The sequence below is a fragment of the Brachionichthys hirsutus genome, chromosome 9 (genome assembly GCF_040956055.1).
Source record: "Brachionichthys hirsutus isolate HB-005 chromosome 9, CSIRO-AGI_Bhir_v1, whole genome shotgun sequence".
NCBI lineage: Eukaryota > Metazoa > Chordata > Actinopteri > Lophiiformes > Brachionichthyidae > Brachionichthys > Brachionichthys hirsutus.
The window spans coordinates 9,986,295-10,007,489 of record NC_090905.1 but is presented as its reverse complement, the minus strand read 5'-3'; the positions used below and the strand labels follow the sequence as shown (position 1 = coordinate 10,007,489).

General features: G+C 45.6%; 1 protein-coding gene across 1 annotated transcript in view; it reads left to right on the top strand.

The window, feature by feature from the left end:
• p3h2 (prolyl 3-hydroxylase 2) overlaps positions 1-21,195 on the top strand; it is a 41,389-nt gene that overhangs the window by 18,758 nt on the left and 1,436 nt on the right. Inside the window, exons 2-10 of the mRNA XM_068743633.1 lie at positions 6,111-6,263; positions 11,132-11,321; positions 14,537-14,668; positions 17,024-17,151; positions 19,523-19,612; positions 19,998-20,038; positions 20,371-20,462; positions 20,614-20,741; positions 20,975-21,070. Coding sequence (XP_068599734.1) covers positions 6,111-6,263; positions 11,132-11,321; positions 14,537-14,668; positions 17,024-17,151; positions 19,523-19,612; positions 19,998-20,038; positions 20,371-20,462; positions 20,614-20,741; positions 20,975-21,070 — 1,050 coding nt within the window. The remainder of the gene's footprint in view (positions 1-6,110; positions 6,264-11,131; positions 11,322-14,536; positions 14,669-17,023; positions 17,152-19,522; positions 19,613-19,997; positions 20,039-20,370; positions 20,463-20,613; positions 20,742-20,974; positions 21,071-21,195) is intronic.

The window sequence follows — 21,195 nt, the reverse complement described above, 5'->3', positions numbered from 1 at the left end:
GTGAATGGAAACTGGTGGAGTGTGAAATCATGCATGGGATTATAGAGCAGAAATAAGATGTGGGTTAACCGTGCCTATTTATAGAGGGTTCTGGGTGAAAAGAGAGAGTGTTACTGTGCTCTGAGTGGACGGGGCATGGGAGGAGGGCACCAACACAGAGGAGGAAGACATTATAGGTGATTTTCCACCCCGTCTGCACTACTTTAAACATACACACCTTGTGTTTTTAGGTTTCCAAACAAAGCTGGCCTTGTGTGTCCAGAACATTTCCAGGAAGCGAGATCGTGCACGGGAAAGAGTGTGATGGTTGACTAAAGATTCGGTAGCTGCTTCGGTGTCGGATGGCCTCACGATAGCTTAGAGAAAAGGGTAGTGTAATAGCTCCAGCAGACTTTGACTGGGCGGATAATGGAAGCAGTCATTTCCTCCTGCAGTCAGAATGATGTCAGCCACAGGGCAGACGGAAGAACCACACATGAACTGCCACCTCAGGTCCAGTCGCCTGATCCGGATTAGATCCCCCCCCCCCACTAATCAAAGCCAGAAGCTGGAGCGAGTACCTCACGCTTCTTGGTGCTTGTCCTGTATCTTTAGGGGGGGGGGGGGGGTAATGAAAGAGGCTTTATAGCATGGACAGCGGGGAGGTTTTTTTTCCAGGCATTCCTTTGACATGACCTTATTGGAGGGACATGCTGTGGCCCAGGGTGGGGTGAGGACACGAAGAAAGAGGCCACTGTGCTGAGCTGTCAGCAAGATGGACAGACGAGAGGAAGAGGGCTGGTGTGATGGAGGCAGAAATGTGGACCACCTTACCCATGACATCACTGGGAGGAAACGCTCCCCTCACGCCTGTGCTTTAAGTGTCACCCATGTTCCGTGTACTTGCACACCTTGTCTGGCTGGTTTCCTGCTTAGCATGGAAAGCGTATGAGCTTCAGTCCAGAGCTGCTGTTAAAGTGTCATTTGATTTGGCAGCAGAATAGAAACAAACACCTGGCTGGTGGGTTTCTTTTCAATTATTAAGTGATTTATTCACACCTCCAGTGTACAGGAATAACATTACGTACAGAAAGCATGCGCTGAGGCAGTCTTTGTTCATAGAGCCTGTAAAAGTGCATGATGGAGAGGTTCATTTATACAATTAGTGTCCCACATGCATCATGAACACCATCTGGAGTGTTTGGAAGTATGTCCGATAAAATGTTTCATCTCAAAACCTACCTCCATCTGGTGGGGGTTAGGGGTCCCACATATTATGGTGAGGAGATACTATTGGCACAAACCCCGGCAGCAGGAACTCTCAAAAGCAAAGTTTGACCAAAAGGCTGATTTACCTCCCCATGGGGCGAGGACCCCACTTCCTTTGAGTCTGGAGCTCCTAAAAAAATAGGTACAGACCATTTTGACTGATGTTTTAAGGAAATTCAGAACGTCCGGAAGTCTGGAATACAACTTGTCTGAATTAGGAGTGTTTATACTTGAAAATCCACCATCTACCGTGCATTCGTTGTAAATACACAAAACATTCCTATACACTGTAATATCTGACCGCCTTTAGCTTTGATTATGGCCGAGGCATTGTTTCAATGCGCTCTTGCAATGTCAAAAGACTTATTTCCATTGTTGCATTATTTTATTACCAGGACCTTGTATTGATAATGGGAGAGATTTGCTTAATTTTTGGTGTATTTGAAGTAAAATAGGTTAAGACCACATAGCTACAGCAGCATTTATTTCCAGTTGTTCATGATCTAAGGACACAGTTGCTATCAATCAAGTGGTGCAATTTGAAACCCAGTCCTTCTAATTGTCTTGCAGCGAAGCGAGACATAACAACCCTTTACTAAAGATCATTCTTGCCACCATCCATCAGATGAACTCAAACCACCTTATCATCAAGTTCACCTCATGTTGTGTCTAAACTGCTGGAATTTTCACTCTGTTATCCTCTCCAAACTCGTAATTTTATGCAGAACCACAATCAGATCCTTTACTTTACGTTTACTTTCTTGTCTGGGGGATAAATACCTGCTGACAAATATGTGCCTCAAACCCTCAAACTCGTGAGCTAAATATTGGTTTCGTGACAGTAAACTTGCTCGCTCTGGCCAGGAAACGACGACTGTGGAGGAGGAAATGTTCTTCCCATTAAGACGTTCCCTGTATGGGTGCAAACAAACAAACAAACAAACAAACAAACAAACCCATAGCTAGCCAATCGGATGGTTGGAACATTACGGAATCTACTGCGTAACAAAAACCGCATGCGTTTCCTCGTGTTGCTTCTTGGATTCCGACTCACACTTCGGTAAGAGCTCATTCCATTTAAATACCGCCTGTCTTCTTAACAGATGAGCATTCCTCTGCAATGTGATTCAAGGACGCGCTTGATTGGCTTTCCATTCCCTTCCTCCAAGAGTTTTTACAAGCTCGGCTTTAGCTGGAAACCTTTGTTTGTGTTGCAACAGACGTCACCAGGAAACGAGGCCTTTTGGCCAAAAGCGATTATTGTTTATCATCTGGTTGTTTATTTCTGACGACATGGAAACACACCTCTTCAACAGCTCCAGCAGTAATAGAGACGTTTGTGCTGGATATTGTGTGCGTGATAGATCATCTGCGGCAAATTCCTAAATGACTGTATCACATGTCTCGTCCAAAGCAGGCACCGCTTCGTCCCTTCGCTGGCATTAAAACTGTTATTGGCTGCAGAGGCGCTGCCGTCAGGTTTACAGACGGAATGCGATCAATGCAGCGAGTGTGTGGCCACGCCGTGACGTTACGATGTGATGCACCTTTCCAGGAAAGGATTTAGCTGGCTGCAGGATGAGGACGTAGAATTTAGACTAATTAGGTGTAAAAGCTCGCATTTTATCCTCTGTCCTATGAGGTCAATAGTAGATGTGGTTTTTTTTTTTGCTGTGTCAAGGATGTGGTCCCGATAAAGTAACTCTCAGGCTTACTAACGCTGGTATGAAGCCTTGATGGAAGGGTTAGTTCAAAAGCAGCCAGTTTGTGCAGATTTATTATTTTATTTTTATAGCTCTTATCCCCTGAATGAGGGCATAAGAAACGTCTTTGTAGCATCCAAAGGTTGCAGCTCATGGGTTCACTCTTTCTTGGAGGACATTGACTGCATCGCACTGTGTAAACAAAACCTTTGCAGAAAGTGAAAAGGTGAGCTTCAAGAAGATTTTCATGTCAAAGTGAAACACAGCTGACCAGTCGCGCTGTAAATAGTAGATTGTCTTATGCAGGTTTGGCAGATCCTTTTGGCTGCAGTCCCCCAGCCAATAGCAACATTCCTACCTTTCAAGGATGAGGTGTTGAAGATGTAACTGGAGGATACTGAGACAATCGTCCAGCAACATGTGTTCTGAATGACAATTTTACCCTCATATCTTCACCACGTGTCCCATTAAAGCTTGTGTTCACCTGCACGCTAGCTTCTTTGTACTCCACGAGGGGTTTCCGTTCCTCTTGTGAGCTTTGGAAACATTTGGAAACAGCTGAATCTGAAGTATTTCAGGTCATCTGTGTAACTGTCCCCTGTGTTATCTGTGGCACTGGAACACTATAACATTATCTCTGTGTTCGTGGCGCCAGCCCAACTTTCTGTTCATACCTGTGAATCCAGTCAGAGGCCCAGAGGAGAAAGGCATGCACATGTACATTTGCCTTGGCACCACCAGGTGCCCACATCAAGAACACGTCTCTCAGAGCGGCAGGGCGGTCCAGCAGCTATGTGGGGAGACCAGACGGAGGCCTTGGACTTGAGTGGTAGTTATTTACCGTTACAGGTGCTACTTAAGAAAATCAATCATCTACAGCAGGGGTCCCCAAACTACGGCCCGCCTCCAAATTTGGCCCGGCCCCCTGAACAATAACAGAGAATTTCTTTATTTTCTTATTTTCCTTTCCATACAACATGAGTAGCCGGTGGGGGATCAATAATGGTATTCAGTGCATTTAAGAGGGGTCATTAATTTGATCTTTTAATATATTAATATTATGAAGAAAAGCATTCTTCCTTTCATTTTGGACAATTTTAATGATGATCACATACGACCAGAAAGTTAATGTTCCATGGACTTTTTTTCTGTGATGAACCCGGAAAGGGTGATTTGGTTATTATTTATTTTATTAATAGTGGATAGTATTTATTTCCTGATTTTTTTTTCTGTAAAGAAAGGGTTATTTGGTGGCTGTATGGAAAACAATAAATGTTTAGGCACCCCTGCCATCGTCACACTTTTCCTGTACAAACAGACCCCGGCCCTCCATCAGCAAAGGGAAAAGTTACGTGGCCCTCACAGGAAAAAAGTTTGGGGACCCCTCCTCTAGAGATTAAAATGTATTTAAAATATGTGTTGGTCACAGTACAGCGTGGATAAAGGTGAATTGCTGATGATAAATGCTTGATTCTGAATGCTATAGGTTCACAGGTCAGTGAACTAGGTGGTGGCGTTGAGGCAGATTAAAGGACTAGGCTGCACCCGGATGCAGCCGATTGTCACCTCACAGTGAGGCGAAATGAAATGCACACACTGTTCAGTGTTCACACTCACGAGGACGCCTGTTTCATGTTCAGCTGGGCTTCTTGTCCTCTCCTGCCTCTTCTGCAGCCACATTTGGCCCGACAGGGAAGTCATTCTTCGTGAAGACGTGGGCTGCTTGCGGGGTAAAGACTTTCCATTCTTCTGTCAGGGATTTCGTCATAGCTGATGTCTCTCTGAGCAAACGTCAAGCCGGTGCCGAGTGGCCAAGCAGAGAAGGCGAGCGTGTGCGGAAAGTCTTTCAGCCGGTTTGTTTCTGGCAGCCCGGCCCTTCTGCTCCTCCGTGAACTGTGAAGCACTGAGTATGTTCGCACCTGTGGGGAACATGAAGAATTTAAGAAATGCTGCTGCAGGAAAATGTCCAGTCTTTCTGTGTCTGACCTTGTTTCCTCTCATCTATCCGCATTTGTCTTTTACTCTGTCAACATGTCCTCCTCCTTCTGTTTCCTGCTCTACTCCTTCTCTCTCCTATCAATCGCCATGAAGGACAGTCACCGTGGGATTATTGTTATTATTTTGCTCTTGAATAAAAACAAGCTTTTACAGCTTATTGGATGAAGGCTGTGTTGCATTCATGGACCTCCTGTAACATAATTCTCTTGTTCAAGGTGACTGTGCTGTGAGAATATTGCTGAGCTGTGTTGAGGCTTGGCATGTTTAGGATCTTATCAGATGGGGACCAGACTGGGTGCTTGAATTCCTACAAAAGGGTCTTTCTAAGAGATAAAAGAGTTTCTTCTCGCGACAGGAAACTAATCCGATATCTTGTGTCGTTTTGCTGCTCCACTAAAGTTGTGCATTGAGTGTTCGCAGAGATGTTTTCTTTTGAAGTGAAAGGGACGGTAACACGATGCAGAGTTCTCGGTGGGGAGTCGGGTATTATCTTTCCTGCTAACTCGTGTCTCCTGAGCTGCCTCTGTCTTGAAAGGACAATCACTGCCTCAGAGCGATGTCGGGATCAGAGGCGATAAACTCCCTCAGAGGCAGTTCTGTTAGACTCGGAACTTGTTTTGTAGGAGACCTGGTGCTGGAAAAAAAAGTGTGTTTATGTGATGTCATTATTTTGTTTTATTTCTATTCTATTCATCATCAGAAATATTGGTGCGCCATAGTTTAACTTTGTCTCATTTTTGAGCACAACTTATGAACTGTTGGTTATTTTTTATAGAAGTTCTGAAGCAGTGCTTTTTCTATTTTAGTGACTTATTGCATGTGTTTTTTTCCCTTTACATGGTTTTAAGTTTAAATTAATCTCACGCTGACTTTAAGGAGAGTTTTGGGGGCATCACTCAAAAACTGTTCAGTGCGTTTATAGGAAACGTTTTAGACGCGTGTCTGTGTCGGTTCTCAGCCATCCAGGTCATGGTAGGTCACGATGAGCAAAAAAAAAAAGAAGCGTCAACTGGACTTCAAGTTAGAACGAACAGATGTAGATGTGATCTTTGCATCCACAGTATCATGTGTGCAGATTTTCTATATTCCAAAACCATTTACACTAAAAAAAAGAGTGAATATGTTTCCAAGCTCTCATCCCTTCTTTCTCTCCCTCTTCAGTTGAACCTGCCTGAGAAAGCGGCGGCGGCAGCTCACACGTACTTTCAAGCCAACCCAGAACATGTGGAGATGGGTCAGAACCTGGAACAGTACAAAGACCTGCAGGGCGTCAAGGAGGAGCACTTTGTGGATCGGGAAGCCCGGCCTCACCAGGTAGTGCCGGGACTTCGGTTCTGACGTGAATCTATTGCTTAACCTTTTGTCCATTTCTCAGCTAAACGTCTTCCAGCCCGTTTTGTGTTTTAATCCTGGCCAAAATGTCTGCCTCCCCGTGTGAAGATACACCTAACCACCGCCCACCGATGCGGCCTGTGTGCGCGCGTCCGGTCGGTCTCACCTGTTCGTGCGTCGCCAGCTCCTCCTCCAGCTGTCGGTGTTGGTTGTGCCACACCAGATAGTGGACCGGATACCGACTGGCAGGAATCATCTTGGGCTCCTCCTGCTCCTCCTGCTGCTGCTGCTCGTTCAGGAGACAATCCGGAATATCATCGTTCACCAGCGGCGTGGCTTTCCGTGTGCTCTCGCCTCGAATCGGGCCGCGGAGATAAATGGAGCCTCCTCCTCCTCCCTCTGCCTCTCCTCTCCTCTCTTGTAGCATCCTCCTCCTTTGCGCCTCTCCTCCCCCCCTGTACTGACTGGAGCGATGCGATGAAGTGAACGCAGTCAGCCAATCAGCTGCGCGTAAAATAATCCATTATTATTTATATGTAAAATGTATTTCGTGTCAAAACCGGGAAAAAATATGGAAGAATTAAAATGCTGGAAGTTTAATGTTCTCTATAAACTGAAAAACATGGATTATTGAGTCACGTCCGGTTCCGCTCGTCTTTGTTCAGGAGGGCCGGGATTATTTATTAGAGATTAAGCTAGAACCTTCTGATGGTCTGGGTTCCAACCAGAACCTCTCGTCTCCAAGGATGGTTGTTGGATGGATGGATGGATGGATGCATCTGAGCCTCTTTAGGGGTGCTTTCACACTGCACCAAGAGGACTCGGTTCCTTTGGGAGCAAACTCCTGCATATATAATTCGCTGAAAGGTCTGCATTCACACTGTGATTTATTCACGAAACAAACTTTCGGAGCAACGTCATGTGGCTGAAAGGGGCGCTCGTCGATTGGACAAAGTAGAAGGGGAAGTCCCGCCCTCTCCCATGTTAAATGTTACACAACGCTAGTCGTTTCTAACAAAGACAAAGTCGCTGGAGACTGAAGTGGACTCCAGGACTACAAATAGTTAATAAAATGGACTCCAGGACTACAAATAGTTAATAAAATGGACTCCAGGACTACAAATAGTTAGTAAAGTGGACTCCAGGACTACAAATAGTTAATAAAATGGACTCCAGGACTACAAATAGTTAATAAAGATAGAGTACAAGACTTTTTTTTTCTTGTTGAAGATTCATGTAAATATTTACACCATCAATATAATAGACAAGACAAAGATAGACATTTTCTAATTTTTATTCAATAATTCATTTATGTTTGTGAATTTTATCACTCTAAATTGTCAATACAGTATGTGTGGCGACATGTTCAGGGTGCACCCCCGCCGCTCGCCCACAGCCAGCGGTGATAGGTGCTGCAACAGCTATGACCTGCAAGGCGTGGGGGGCCGGGGGGTACACGATGCCGGGCCGTGAATGGTTGTCTGTGTGGCGACATGTTCAGGGTGCACCCCCGCCTCTCGCCCATAGCCAGCGGTGATAGGTGCTGCAACACCTATGACCTGCAAGGCGTGGGGGGCCGGGGGGTACACGATGCCGGGCCGTGAATGGTTGTCTGTGTGGCGACATGTTCAGGGTGCACCCCCCGCCTCTCGCCCATAGCCAGCGGTGATAGATGCTGCAACACCTATGACCTGCAAGGCGTGGGGGGGCGGGGGTACACGATGCCGGGCCGTGAATGGTTGTCTGTGTGGCGACATGTTCAGGGTGCACCCCACCACTCGCCCACAGCCAGCGGGTGATAGGTGCTGCAACACCTATGACCTGCAAGGCGTGGGGGGGCCGGGGTACACGGACCTAATCGTCTCACCGAAAAGACTTGGATGGGTCTTCGGATTTCTTTGACCTCCGAAAGAGGCCACCGAAAGACCTGAAGACCCGAACAAAAGCGTTGCTCTTCTGTTTCTTTGTCTTCTCCAGACATGTCACCAGCATGTCGACGACCAGCGTGTAAATTGGCACTTTCTTCCCCATCAGGATCATGCAGACTGTCCATGTGTTGTCCATCAGTTTGCAGAGCTTCTTATGGACAGCTTTGGCGAGCTCTTTGACCTGTTGCAGGTTCATCTCCAGAGAGATGCTCGACTCCTGGACCCTGGTGACTAACAGACTCGTCATCAGCTCGGTCATTACCGTCATGTCCGTTATGTCAACGTTCGTCCCCTGGAAGATCCTTGAGAAGAGCACTGTGATAATCCAGCGGCACCGCTTCTCCAAGTCTTCAGGCGACGCTGCTGTTTGGACGTCACTCCGCTCTTCAGTGGGGAGATCTTCCTCTTCCACAGGCACCAAAGGCACCCCTTCCATGATGGCCGGGGCCTCTGGTGGCTCTGGAAGAAATTCCTTTTTCCTTTCTGTGGGTTCACAGACGACATTTTCCCTTTTAAAATCGGTACTATCTATGTCTTGGACGACGGCATCGGTGGCATTTTTAATGGAACATCGCACGTCGTCTGGAGGAATAAAATCTCCCACTTTCACTGCCGGCACTTCCTTCGCTTTCTTCCTGCAGAGGAATTTGCGGACCTTGGGTGCAAATCTCTGGAGGAGCACCTTGAAGTGCAGCAGTATCCTCAACCAATTGTTCCCGGGATCTTTGAAGACATGCGGCTCACTTGCTTCCGGTGTGTTCGCAGTTTTTACGGGGTTGCTGTGTGACGAAGAGCATAAGCTCTTCATCACCTCGTTGGATAAAAGCCGTGACATTTCATACGGTGTCAAGACCTCAACGACCTCTGGAACACCCATTGTAAAGGCAAGGACCGGTGGAATCACGTCTTCCAGCGCTTTCTGGACTTGATGGTGTGCAACAGCAAAGCCGGTCCCTGATGTTTTTGGTTTCAGGGGAGAACTGGGAATCTTTTCAAGCAGTTCTGGAGCTTTTTCCAGAACTGCTTGACGCACATCATCAGTTACGACTTGAACTAAATCTGTGAACAAATTCCCAAGCTGTGCGTCAGTATTCGGATCAATGGTCCCTGACTGAAGACCTTCCCACTCTTCCTTGGTGAGATTCCCAAGGAATCCTCTGAAAAGCTCACCGAGCTGTAAAGTGGATTGTGCATGGAGGGCCAGAGCCTTGTCCTCGGAGTTCTGTGGTGATGCTTGCATCTCCGTAATTGTCATTGATCTTTGGTAAATACCTGAGAGTGTTCGTGTGTTTGTATATATAGGTTTCCTCCAGATTACTTCAACAGCACATCAAAGTGGAATATCACCATACACATCAAAAGGTAACCCTTTGATGTGCACCCCCCCCCCCCGCCACCATCAAAGACAATAGTATGACACGTTACATCAAAGACAATAGTATACATCAAAGACACAGTAACACAGCATGGCAGCAATTTCTTTCTTTTTTTTTTCTTTTTTTTCCCTTCTTTTTTTTTACCTTGTCTGCATTCGTGCTCCACAGTGACGTACATAACGTCAGTCACTGTTAGAGTTCAATGCAATTTTTATTCTTATAGTGATCGTGACCGTCACCTGCCCTCTTGGCAGCCTAGCCTATTCCTATTTTATTGGTTTTATTACCTGCTTACCGCCGTAGAGGGCTGTGCACACCGCAGTGAACATATAACATGGACAAACAAAAAGTGCCCCTTAATTCTACCCCTTCCATCCAATCATCACCAAGAGTTGTCCCAATACACCAGGTTCACATTCGTCTCTAGAGGAAAGTATGGATCACCAAGTTCTCAGATCTGAGGAAAAAGAGAGAGAACTTTTATCTGGGATTGTTCATGGGGGCGGGCCAAATGTGGACCCCTGAGTTAGACTGAAAGAGCTGATTGGACTACAGTATTGGCAATAAACGTGTTTATTACTTCGGAACCAGCTTTTCCTTCCGGACCCGGGTCCTCTCCGTTTCTGGGTCGGGGTCCAGTCGAACTGAATCAGACTGAACCGATCCAGAAACTGGGTCAGTGGGTCATTTTGGCCTGAGGGGTATTTGATCTGCCCCACCTTCAGACAGCAGCATCATCCTGCCCCGTTACCCCCCGTTCTCCTCCATCGGTAGACCGGAGGTGCGGAGCCTGACAGGTATCGGAGCTGCCGTCTCCCGGTCACTCACAGGAAATGCAGCGCGCAGCTTTAGTAAATATCACCGATGAGGTGAAACGGAGCGCGGCCCTGACCGGAGCGACGCGGTGAACGTGGGCGAGGAAAGCACGGGAACAAACGGGAACTTCAACTGTCAGCTGGCCGGGAAAGCCGACCACACCACCCGGCTTCCGGGGATTCAGGGGCCGCGTCGGTTTACTGCAGACGTCGGTCGGGTGGAGAGGCTAATGATTTGAAACTTGTTTCTGTTTTATAAGGCAGGTGAAACCCTGAAAACCAAATAGATTTGGATCATTTGGGTTCTGATTGACTTTTCATGTTCAGCTTGTGGAGGTTTCTACATGACCCATAAACCGCGACAACAAATCTAACTACCTTAATTAAGCTGATATTTGTCAAAATGTCGTATTTTGGCTTTTGCTGTTTCATCTTATTGGAAGTTCAAAGAATTGACAGTCAGAATTCTCTTTGTTGAATCCACCCACTTCTGTTTACCCCAAACAAAGGATCACTGCTGCTGCAGGGAGTCTGTTCTGCACGGGGACTTGTAAAGACCTGTATAAACTGACTTCATTACGGTTGGGTGTTTGAACTCTAAACAGACACAAAGGCCATTAAACACAATTACCCGAATACACTAGCAGATTATAAAGTGCTTTGCTGAACACTGACGGTTGCAAACACTTTCCATCTTTGCTCTTGCCTGATCTCCCCCCGTTGCTCCTCAGCACTCCTTCAAGGCGGCGGTGAGGTTGTACGACAAAGGCGACTATGAAAGCGCCATCATCCTGTTTGAGGAGGCTTTGGTGGCGTACAGCAAAGCGGACATGGCGTGCCGGGCCTTGTGTCAGTCGCCCCAGAGGTTTGAGGGCTACGACTACCTCCGCTACCGTTACAGCCTCCATGAAGTCATATCAGGTGAGCGCCGGCGTCTGACTGGATTCATTCTATTGTGCTTTCATCTCAGTTTATTACAGATTTTAATTTCAGCATCCTCTTTGTATGATATATCAAAACAATAATAATAATATTTGCTTGTTGCCTATTAGCTACCTGAGATATTGCAGAGCCAGTATGAACTAATGTCTACCCCTAACCCTATCCTCACCTTGTGTGTTTTGCTGATACTATTTAAATGTAATGTAGGTCCAGATCTACACATTGACCCTCTAACAGCGCTTCCACAAATGCTGCCTTGGATTGATTCTGAAAAGTCTCAGGGGTCCGTTACAGCAGAGGAAAGGAGTCCGATGTTTTAGCTGGTGTGCAGACTGTTTTATGTACTAATCTCGGCTGTTCCACCAACACGTCTGACTATATTGTGCATCTCTAAGCTGTAGCTGGGAGACAGCCTGGGGAGGCTGAGGCAAGGCCAAACAACACCCTTCATGCTCACGAGGTGATCAAATCTTCCTGGCAGCAGCTTGGCACTGGAAGGAAGTTGGCTCCGGGTCAAACGTTGACAGTCATGCTACCGTCGGCTCCTAGAATTACATCTGTGAATGAACCAATGGAAAATAAATTAACTCAGATGCTGTGTAAATCTCAGTTCATTGAGATCCATTGTAATAATTTATTTTCAATCAATTAACAGCTTTAGTCAGTGCTTACTTTACACATTGAAAGTGTTGTAGACAAACGTGCACTCTTTGTACTCGGTCTGTTCGGCTTCGTGTGATCCGATGTACCTGCCTATCAGTACCACCTCACCTACATTTATAGAACTGGTCAATATACAGTAGTTGGATTTCTCTCTCTCTCTCTCTCATGTTGGGCTTTATCCACCGACCTGTGGTTCCGGTGGTGTTTGTCTTGGCACGTGGCCTTTGAAGCATTTCCTAAGAGAAGTGGAGTTTGTTTTTGGCTTCCATTGACTTCATGTAAATTGAAATTCATTGTCATTATATGGAATTCAGATGAAAATGTGTCATTTAGTGTGGCCGGTTCTTCATGAGATATTTTTAGGCGAGCTGATTTATGACAAATTAATTCAAACAAACATTCTGACATTCTTTTTTGCGCGGTTTGGGTCGAAAGCCTGAAGCTTGAACGCATCACCTGGTTACGCTTTTCAAGAGTCCATGTCCAAAGTAGACATCTGGAAGCTCACCGCTGTGTTTACAGTGCGTTGAGTAACACACAAGTTAATGCCCCGAGGGCAGAAAAGCAAACGAGCATCGGCTCACACACAAATTCAACAACAGCTCTGCTTGTAATTTGGGACATTCATCAAACTGGCAGTTATAGAAGGGAAAACTCAGATTTATTTCATAAGTGTTACTCACACAGTTTTACTGAGAATCATAAAAGTCAAAAACTCTTTCCAGCATGTGGTTTTATTTCATTGATAACATACTGTTCAGCCAATAGGAGTGTGAGGACCGTGAGGAGTGTGAGGACTGGTGAAGAACCAGGCGTGTGCGTGACATGGAGGGATCGTCAGCTTTGGTCGGAGGTGCTTTTGTTCATGACCTTTCCTCCCTGGAGATTGAGGCTGGTTTTGATGCACTAGCTGTTGCTTAGTTGCTCAAGAGCTTTGTATGACATACGTACGGCATAAACAAAGAAAAGATGGCTGATTATTGTTAGACGTGCTTTCTTGTAATTATGATCGGGGGATCATTTCCCGTTGCACCGCGATAACGAAGAATGTGATTATGGAGTTTATTTGAATTAAGATGTGCGGTTTATTGAGAGGAATATAATCTGTAATGTGAATTTAATAGCAGAGAAAGCAGTAGAATTACTTCCTCGTGTCGTGGTTAGATTTTCAGAATCAATTTTGCAGAAACCGCGTCCCTCTACATTCCGACATGATTCCCATCGCTCGTCCTCTGAGGCTCTTGAAAAGATTGAGACAGACCTCGACTCTGCCGTCACAGGGTGAGGAAAGTAGTGTTGCAGCTGCTCACGAGTGACCTCACTGTGCATTCACGCTCTCAAACACACAAGTTAATCATTCCCTCAATGGCTCGATGCATGCAGCATCCTGCAAGATCTGTCTTTCACGAAGGATCGGCCGACACTAGGATACACCACGGCACCGCCTGAGACACAACAAACACAGGACAGCACTGGGATGTCACAAAGGAAGAAGCTGTGTTAGATCTTAATAGCAACAGGAAATTCATCATGTTGGACTTTACTCTGATTTTTCCTCTTAAAATGGAACATTAGGATGATTCCAGCGCTGGACAACAGAGGAAAGACATTGACTCACACTAGTGCACCGAAGAACACATTTTAGCATCTGGTTTACATGCAGTTTTTATTATTTTCAACCATGGGACACATTAGGATGTGTTCTCTTGTGCAGTGGAAACCGTCAGCTATTGTCTGTCGCTTTGAGCCAAGCTGAGTATCTGGTCAGTCTTCAGGCGTTTGCGTCAGAAAGGTTCCTCCTCAGTCAGAGTAGTAACTCTGAACGGGCCTCAAGCTGCAGATCCAATGCTATTATCTGTGCGGAGTTAATCAAACCCGACCTGATTATTCTAGTGTGAGCCTTTCAGCAGGCCACACAACAGGTTCCACAGACACAGCGGTGCAGCCGTGCACCAAACTGTGACTCATGTGATGGGAGCTGGTGATTGATCCAAGCCGATCGTGTTTCTAACAGTCAACCAAAACAAAAAGCGTTTCTCTCCGTAGACAGGAAGTTGGATCCTCCCTCGCTCCACCTGCTCTCTCAACATGTTTTTCCATATGCATTTTTTTTTTCTTCCGGAAGATTTTTCACCATTGAAATTGGAAGATTTTTGAAAATGTATATGGTTTGTAAAGTTTAAGGCTCATTTGAGGCCAATACATGATTTAAGGCTCTGTAGTAGGTTAAAAAACCCTAAATGTGATGTGAGATCAGAGCAATAACATTCCTGTTGGTCATTTTGCAGTTGTTTTTTTGGCTTCCAAACAGAATTACAATGTGGATGTTCATTTTCAGGCACAGTTTCTACAATAAACCTTCATTATTATTTAATATCTTTGTTGTAATCAAAATTACATGATGAAAATCATTTTCTCCTCAATGTATAGTTACAAGCATCCGGCCGCTGCTCAGTTTATGTCGACTGAGAAAAGACACCCAACATTTAGGAGGTGTCTGCCTACCTCACAGCTCTTGTCTTTGGCTGCAGATCACTTCACTCAGGTGCTGCACTGTGAACACGAGTGTGTCCGAGACCTCGCCACCCGGCCGGGCCGCCTGTCGCCCATGGAGAACTACCTGCCTCTGCACTACGACTACCTGCAGTTTGCCTACTTTCAGGGTAAGTCGTTGGTTGTACACCACAGGACTGTCTGCCTGTGTTCACTTTGTGTAATTATGAACAAATAGTAAGGACACACCCTTCAACCAATCACACACACACACACACACACACTGACATGCACATGCAAGACGCCACGGTGATTGCACAGAGCTGCAGATGGGCCACGTCAATCAACAAATTGCCTCCTTGTGTTTTGAGATTCACTTTGTCTTCAAGTATTAATTACCCTCACCGAAGGGGAGGGGAGGGTATTGCAATTGGGGTATTGCGTTTGTATTGGGTATTGCGTTTGTTTGTCTGTTTGCTTGTCTGTCTGTTTGTTTGTCCGCGCGCATAACTCAAAAACTAGTAACCCAATCGACTTGAAGTTTTTACACAAGCAAGGTTCTGTCCGGGGCTCGGTCCTCCCCGAGAATGGCGTTGATCCGGGTCTGGAGCCAGATTCTAGAATTATTTTTACATCTGGAATTGTGCCTGTGCTGTAACATGGGAGTGTCACTTTAAGAGGGAGGGACACGAATGGCATGATGGGAAAAAGAGTCCAGAAGGTGTGTTGTAGTACGCAGGAGACAAAAATATTACTTGACGTTACTGAACCGAGGACTGTAATTAAAAGTTGCCAAACGAAGATGAACGTGTGTCCAGTCGTTCATTTCATTTCAGGGGTGCAACATAAAAGTTGTATCTTTCCCCGTTCCGGAGCAGCAAGCTAGCGCAGGTTTGGCCCCTCTGATCCGGAAGCCCTGTTTACTGTCTCACAAGATCGAATAGTCTATTGGAGGCGAGGGTCTGCAATCTCTGATTGTCTTTCTAGTTACGTTATGTCTGTGCGGCCGTCACGTGGGCGCATCCAGCCTGATGTCAGGCCTCGGTGAATGGGTAGCCTCAAGTCTTCTGTTGCTGATGATTCAGCAGTAAAAAGCTCATCCACACAAGGGTTCTGGAGCGAGAACAAAGCCTATAGTAGAAAGCCAGTGTGGTGAATGTCTTGAGCTCACCAGGTTTTCCGTAGTGATCCAGAAGCATCTGGCTCTAGTAAAGATCAATGGAACGCTGGGTTTGTGAGCAACATTGTCAACAGCCACTAATGGATGTGTTTGTCTGCCTGTGGAGGACGTCAACACAATTTTGTTTTGTGTGTGGGTGTGTGTGTGAAAATGTTGGAAATAGAAATGAATCTTTCTTTTGTGTTTTCTGTAACTCTGTCGTTTCTGTAATTCTGTTTATGTAGCAGGGTCCAGATATTTGAATCCAGTCCAATCACTTCACAAAGTCGACTGAGTTTGATGACTGGAGTAAACAGTGGGACAGTTTGGTGTGACATCATGCATGACCTTTTCTGTTCTATCAAACCCAATCTGCGATATTATCTGCATTTGACATTTTCCTGCACGAGTCTGTCATTGTATTCCGCCTGTCCATACAGCACTGAGACTTCATCATTACCGCCTGGCCTCCCGCCCATGATTGACTCTAGCTGCACGCCCATCCACGGGGGATTCACAAGCGAGGGGCGCATGCTTGCATTGGCGTTTTTCGATTCTTAAATTGAATATAACCACTTTGGACGTCTGTCATTAGTCTTCTTTATTAAAACAATATTCATCGTCTCCTCCTGCCAAAGGTTGCTTGAATGCTCTGTTAACAAACACATCCCATACTGTACTTTCTCTGTTGCATTTCTAACACAATTAGTCAATACACGCATCATTGTCAATCAAAATCATGGATCCTGGACTGTTAGTGACTGTAGGCGTTGACAAATTAGCCAGGACTGAAATAAAAAGATGGATATCATTTATGCCTTAATGTGTACGCTGCATTCAATGCAGTCTACTGAGTATTTATATTTGAGAAATGATTTCATATAAAATATTTTAAATTAGCATTTCTTATCCTCTTCAAATATGTGAACAACAATTCAGGTTCATATCGACCTTAGTCGTGTGTGCGTGTGTGTGTGTGTGTGTGTGTGTGTTTGTGTGCGTGTGTGTGTACACACCTACCAGTGGGTGCGTGTCATTTGTTTCTCTGTTGTTGAGCTCAGGTCCTAGAAGGCACCCCGTGGAGTTTTCCATATACAAACAAAAGCTGTATTTATATTCGCTGTGCATTGTGTTTTTAAATGAGGTCAGAAACACAAATGGAAACATTTACAAAGACAACTCTTTTAAACATTTATAACTTGCATTGTTTGCATTTGCATGTTTTCTAGATTGCAGCGCTGTTTTCTCTGATGCATTACCACTGTCTGTTGGTATTGCATCACTAGCAGCTCCACGACCGTGAAATCTTTGATCCTGCCCATGTGTGTGTCGCACTTTAACGTCTGTTTTCTGTCTCTCCCTGCAGTGGGAAGCCTGGAGGAGGCACTGGAGTGTGCTCTGACCTACCTGCTATTCCACAAGAGAGAGGAGTTCATGACAGAAAATGTGTCGTATTACAGCGAAACGCTGGGACATGAGGGTGAACCAAGAGAGGTCAGAATCTGCCATCGTTGTGAGGGGATGAGGGTTCGATGACGGGAAGGCTGGGCTGGGTGGAGAATTGGACGTTGAAGAAGGCGTGATGTGATCTAGAAAATTACTTGTTTTCACAACCAGAGATTGACAGAATGCTTGAAACTAATAAAAGCAGAGGCATTAAATCAAGTCAAAGGGGGGGAGACATTTACAAAAAAGGGGGAAGAAAGAAAGACTGAAGAAGGAGGCTGTATTTGAATGAAAAGAGGAGACGGGCAACAGCTGGCCATTCGTGGTATTTCTTGGATGAATGTTCTACTCACAGTTTGGCAGCATTTGCTATTTAAAGTTTGCTTTGCATGTGTTCTCATTCCAGCTGGAACTCTTCAGCAGATTTTGCCACGTCAAAGTATTTACAACAACATATTTTTTTCATCCTTCTTTCCTCTTTTCTTTTCCTCCGGACCTGCTTTCCTTGCCCCCTGCCTTGGAATTCATATTAAAGTGTGAAAGTCTGCCCACAAACAGAAATGTAATTTTTTTTAAAGTCTGGCTACTTCTCAGCCACTTCGGCGTTGAGAATCTGTCCTTCTGTAACTCCGATCAGCTGTTCGGAGAATTCAAGCAGGGCCTTGTGGAAGTCTGAATTACACAGCCAGTTTTTTTTTTTCCTGGAAAGCCTGCTATTCATTAGATGCACGAGGATCCCATTGCGACTGTGTGTGTGTGTATGAGCCCCATCTCAGCGCCTGGGCTGATTTGTCCCCTGACTGAAGAGGCCTTTCAGGAATGGAGGAGGAGGAAGATTCATGTCAGTGTCCACAAATGTCTCATAAACAATTTGTGGGATGTTGGTAGAAAGAGTCCTATGGGAAAAGGGTTCCTCTTTCTTTTTTTTTCTTTGAACCACCGCATGAATACTTCTGAATGAAAGTTGTTGTTTTTTTTAATCCTTAGAATCGAATAGCTTTGCCCACTCTGCCCCTTCTCACATAAAAAGTGCAACATGTCGGATTGTACGTAGTTTTATGGTCATTTATCACCCAGAGCAGAGCAGAACACACACTGGATCGACTGTTCGTCAAAATATAACTTCATATCTTTCATATGAAATCCAGTCCAATACTCTCGGTTTGCTCTGCTGCGTTTTGTTGCCAGATTATGATCTGGATCATTTCCACTCCGCGGTGGAACATCATGAGTTTTCCATGTCTGGGTATTTTGATTTTGATGGAACCCATTCTTGTATTCATGACTTTGGCAAACTCTTAAAAAAGGCCACGTCTCCAAATGTTGTGGAAAGGAATAAAACGATCCAGAATCCACATCTACACCTGGAGCCACCTCAAAACTCAATCAGCGCTTTCCTGGTCCAAGATCTAGACTTACAGCAAAGGTTTACCGTAATCTGTCCTCGGCATTTTGAGGTATCGTGCAGACGACAAACAGATGGGGGGGGGGGGGGGTCGCTTGTGTGTACGTATGAACGAACGTTGTCACATTTCAGCTACATCTTGGACCAGTTGTTTCTGTTTTACTGACAAGCAATAAATTCTGGCTGAGCAGTCTCTCTTAGAAGACACAAAGGAAGAGGCCCCATCACGCTCCATTAGTCCCGGCACTGAGGCCTGGAGAGCCACGGGAGCGCGAAACTCTTTTTGGCTCCTTTTATTTGGGTGGGAATGATGACAGGAGGGACCGTGTTACTGTTAGATTTAGGAAAAGGTTATGTTTGAGGGAAAAAAAGTGCAGTACGGTAAATGTGGATCAATGTCATGGTATTTGTTTTCTACTGCAACTGTTGGCGTGGAAACATTGAACAGAAAGATTACCTTTAAAGCGTCAACTGCAACAAAGAAGACTAGAAAACGACAATCAGAGATTGCAGACCCTCGCCTCCAAAACAGGGCTTCCAGATCAGAGCGGCCAAACCTGCTCTAGCTTGCTGCTCCGGAACGTACTACAAGACTCCTTTTGGACTCTTTTTCCCATCATGCCATTCGTGTCCCTCCCTCTTAAAGTGGCAGTTTACAGCACAGGCACGATTCCAGATGTAAAAATAATTCTAGAATCTGGATCCAGATCCGGATCAACGCCATTCTCGGGGAGGACCGAGCCACGGAACCTTGCTTGTGTAAAAATTTCAAGTCGATTGGGTTACTAGTTTTTGAGTTATGCGCTCGGACAGACAAACAGACAAACAGACAGACAAACATACAAACATACAAACGCACCCAATTGCAATACCCTCGCCTCAGCTTCGGCGAGGGTAAAGAGCAAGCAGAATGAAGGGATATATGGAACGTTCTTCGTGACTATATTATTATTATTATAGTACTTACATTCACCTTGATTACGCACCATAAACCTCTGGCGCGTGTCTTTGCAGGCAGTCGCCTGGTACCTGCGGAGGCACAAGCAGGAATTGGATCTCCTTTTGATTGGCAGTAAAACCATGGGTGTGGAATTCACTGAAGGGGTGAGTAGCTTAGTTAACGGAATGCACCGCTGCCAGATCCTGTTGATTTTCCACGCGTAACTCTGAACAGATTGGAAGTATTTGTAGTCGGACCTGTCGTCGATCCTCACCGTTGCTCATGAATGAAAATAGATTTTTTGTCATTTGCTGAGCAGTTATGTGTAAGCTGCTCCACATGTTTCTGATGCAGAGCAGATCTGCTGGGTGTGTCACCCATTAATGTGCCCCTGCTGTCTGGCTGACTCAAAGCAGCGTAACAGGTGTCTGGCACGACCGGCGCAACGCCCGTCTACGCGGCAAACAGCGTCATCTGCAGGCCGGAGGGACACGTGTCACATCTGACTTTACTGTGCACATTCTAGATTCCTTTGTGTCTTTGTTGCAGAATTACTGGAGCAGCTCAGGCGGGAGAGATGACTCAAACAGGTAGGAAGGTTGTTTATTCCCATTCATCATTCAGGTGCAGCTTCACTGTTACGTACACAGTGGTCAGTACATGATTCCCATTAGCATCCAGCTAGAACTAGACAACTAAAGAGCCAAGTAGTTCCCTCAGGGGTTGATGGAGATCAGGGCTAAAAGCAGAATGGTTCCTCCAGGAGCCGTAAGCCTGTCTGTAAGCCATAATGTTGCTTAGTATCAGATGGATATATAAAGAGGAACCTTATCCCACCATCTCGAAGATCATGTGGGACCGCTTTCTATTGTCATTGCCGGTTTAAAATCAGAATTCTGACTCTTGATATCTTCTCTCCCAGGATTCCCTCCGGTACAGACGGCTGGATGGATTATGTCCCCATCTCGGAGAAGAGGAACTTCACTGTCGCTTCTCCACAGCAACTCCGAGAAGGTGAACCATCACAGCAACCAGATGCTGATCCAGAATTAAACTGCTTACAGGATGAAATTAGCGTTTGTTAACTCTGCCCTAACCCCCCCCCCCCCCCCAGTGTTCAGATGACATTTTGCTTTTCTTTGAAGCTGCTCTGTGATCTGTGTAGGTGGCCCTTTGGTGTATGACAGCGTGCAGCTGGTGCAGAATTCTGCGGCATTGAACGGGACCCAGCGAGTGCTGCTGGATCATGTTATATCCGAGGATGAGTGTTCAGACCTCAGACACCTGGCGCATGTAAGGCCCTAACATAGCGATGGCGGATCGGTGGCTTTAAATCATCCTAATGTCACAAACAACAGTTAATCTTCTCGTCTTGGTTTACTTCTGGGTGTCATATTTAAAAAAAACACAAAAAAAAAACAAGTCTTGACTGATGATAAACGAGTGTTTATTACAGTGCTAACAGTGAAGGTCCGAGTTTGAGTCTGTACTTCCAATTCAATCGTGTTTCCGTCCTCGTCTGTCAGGCCGTCACCATGGCGGGAGACGGCTACAGAGGGAGGATGTCTCCACACACTCCAAATGAGAAGTTTGAAGGAGCCACTGTGCTCAAAACCTTGCAGGTATATACGCAGACCCGTTTCAGTTAAAGGCATGTCAGTGCGTCGTTCAAATGCATCAAATCCCTCATCTGCACATTTAGTTTGAAGAAATGGTTACATTATCTCAAGGAAACAATTTTAGTTTG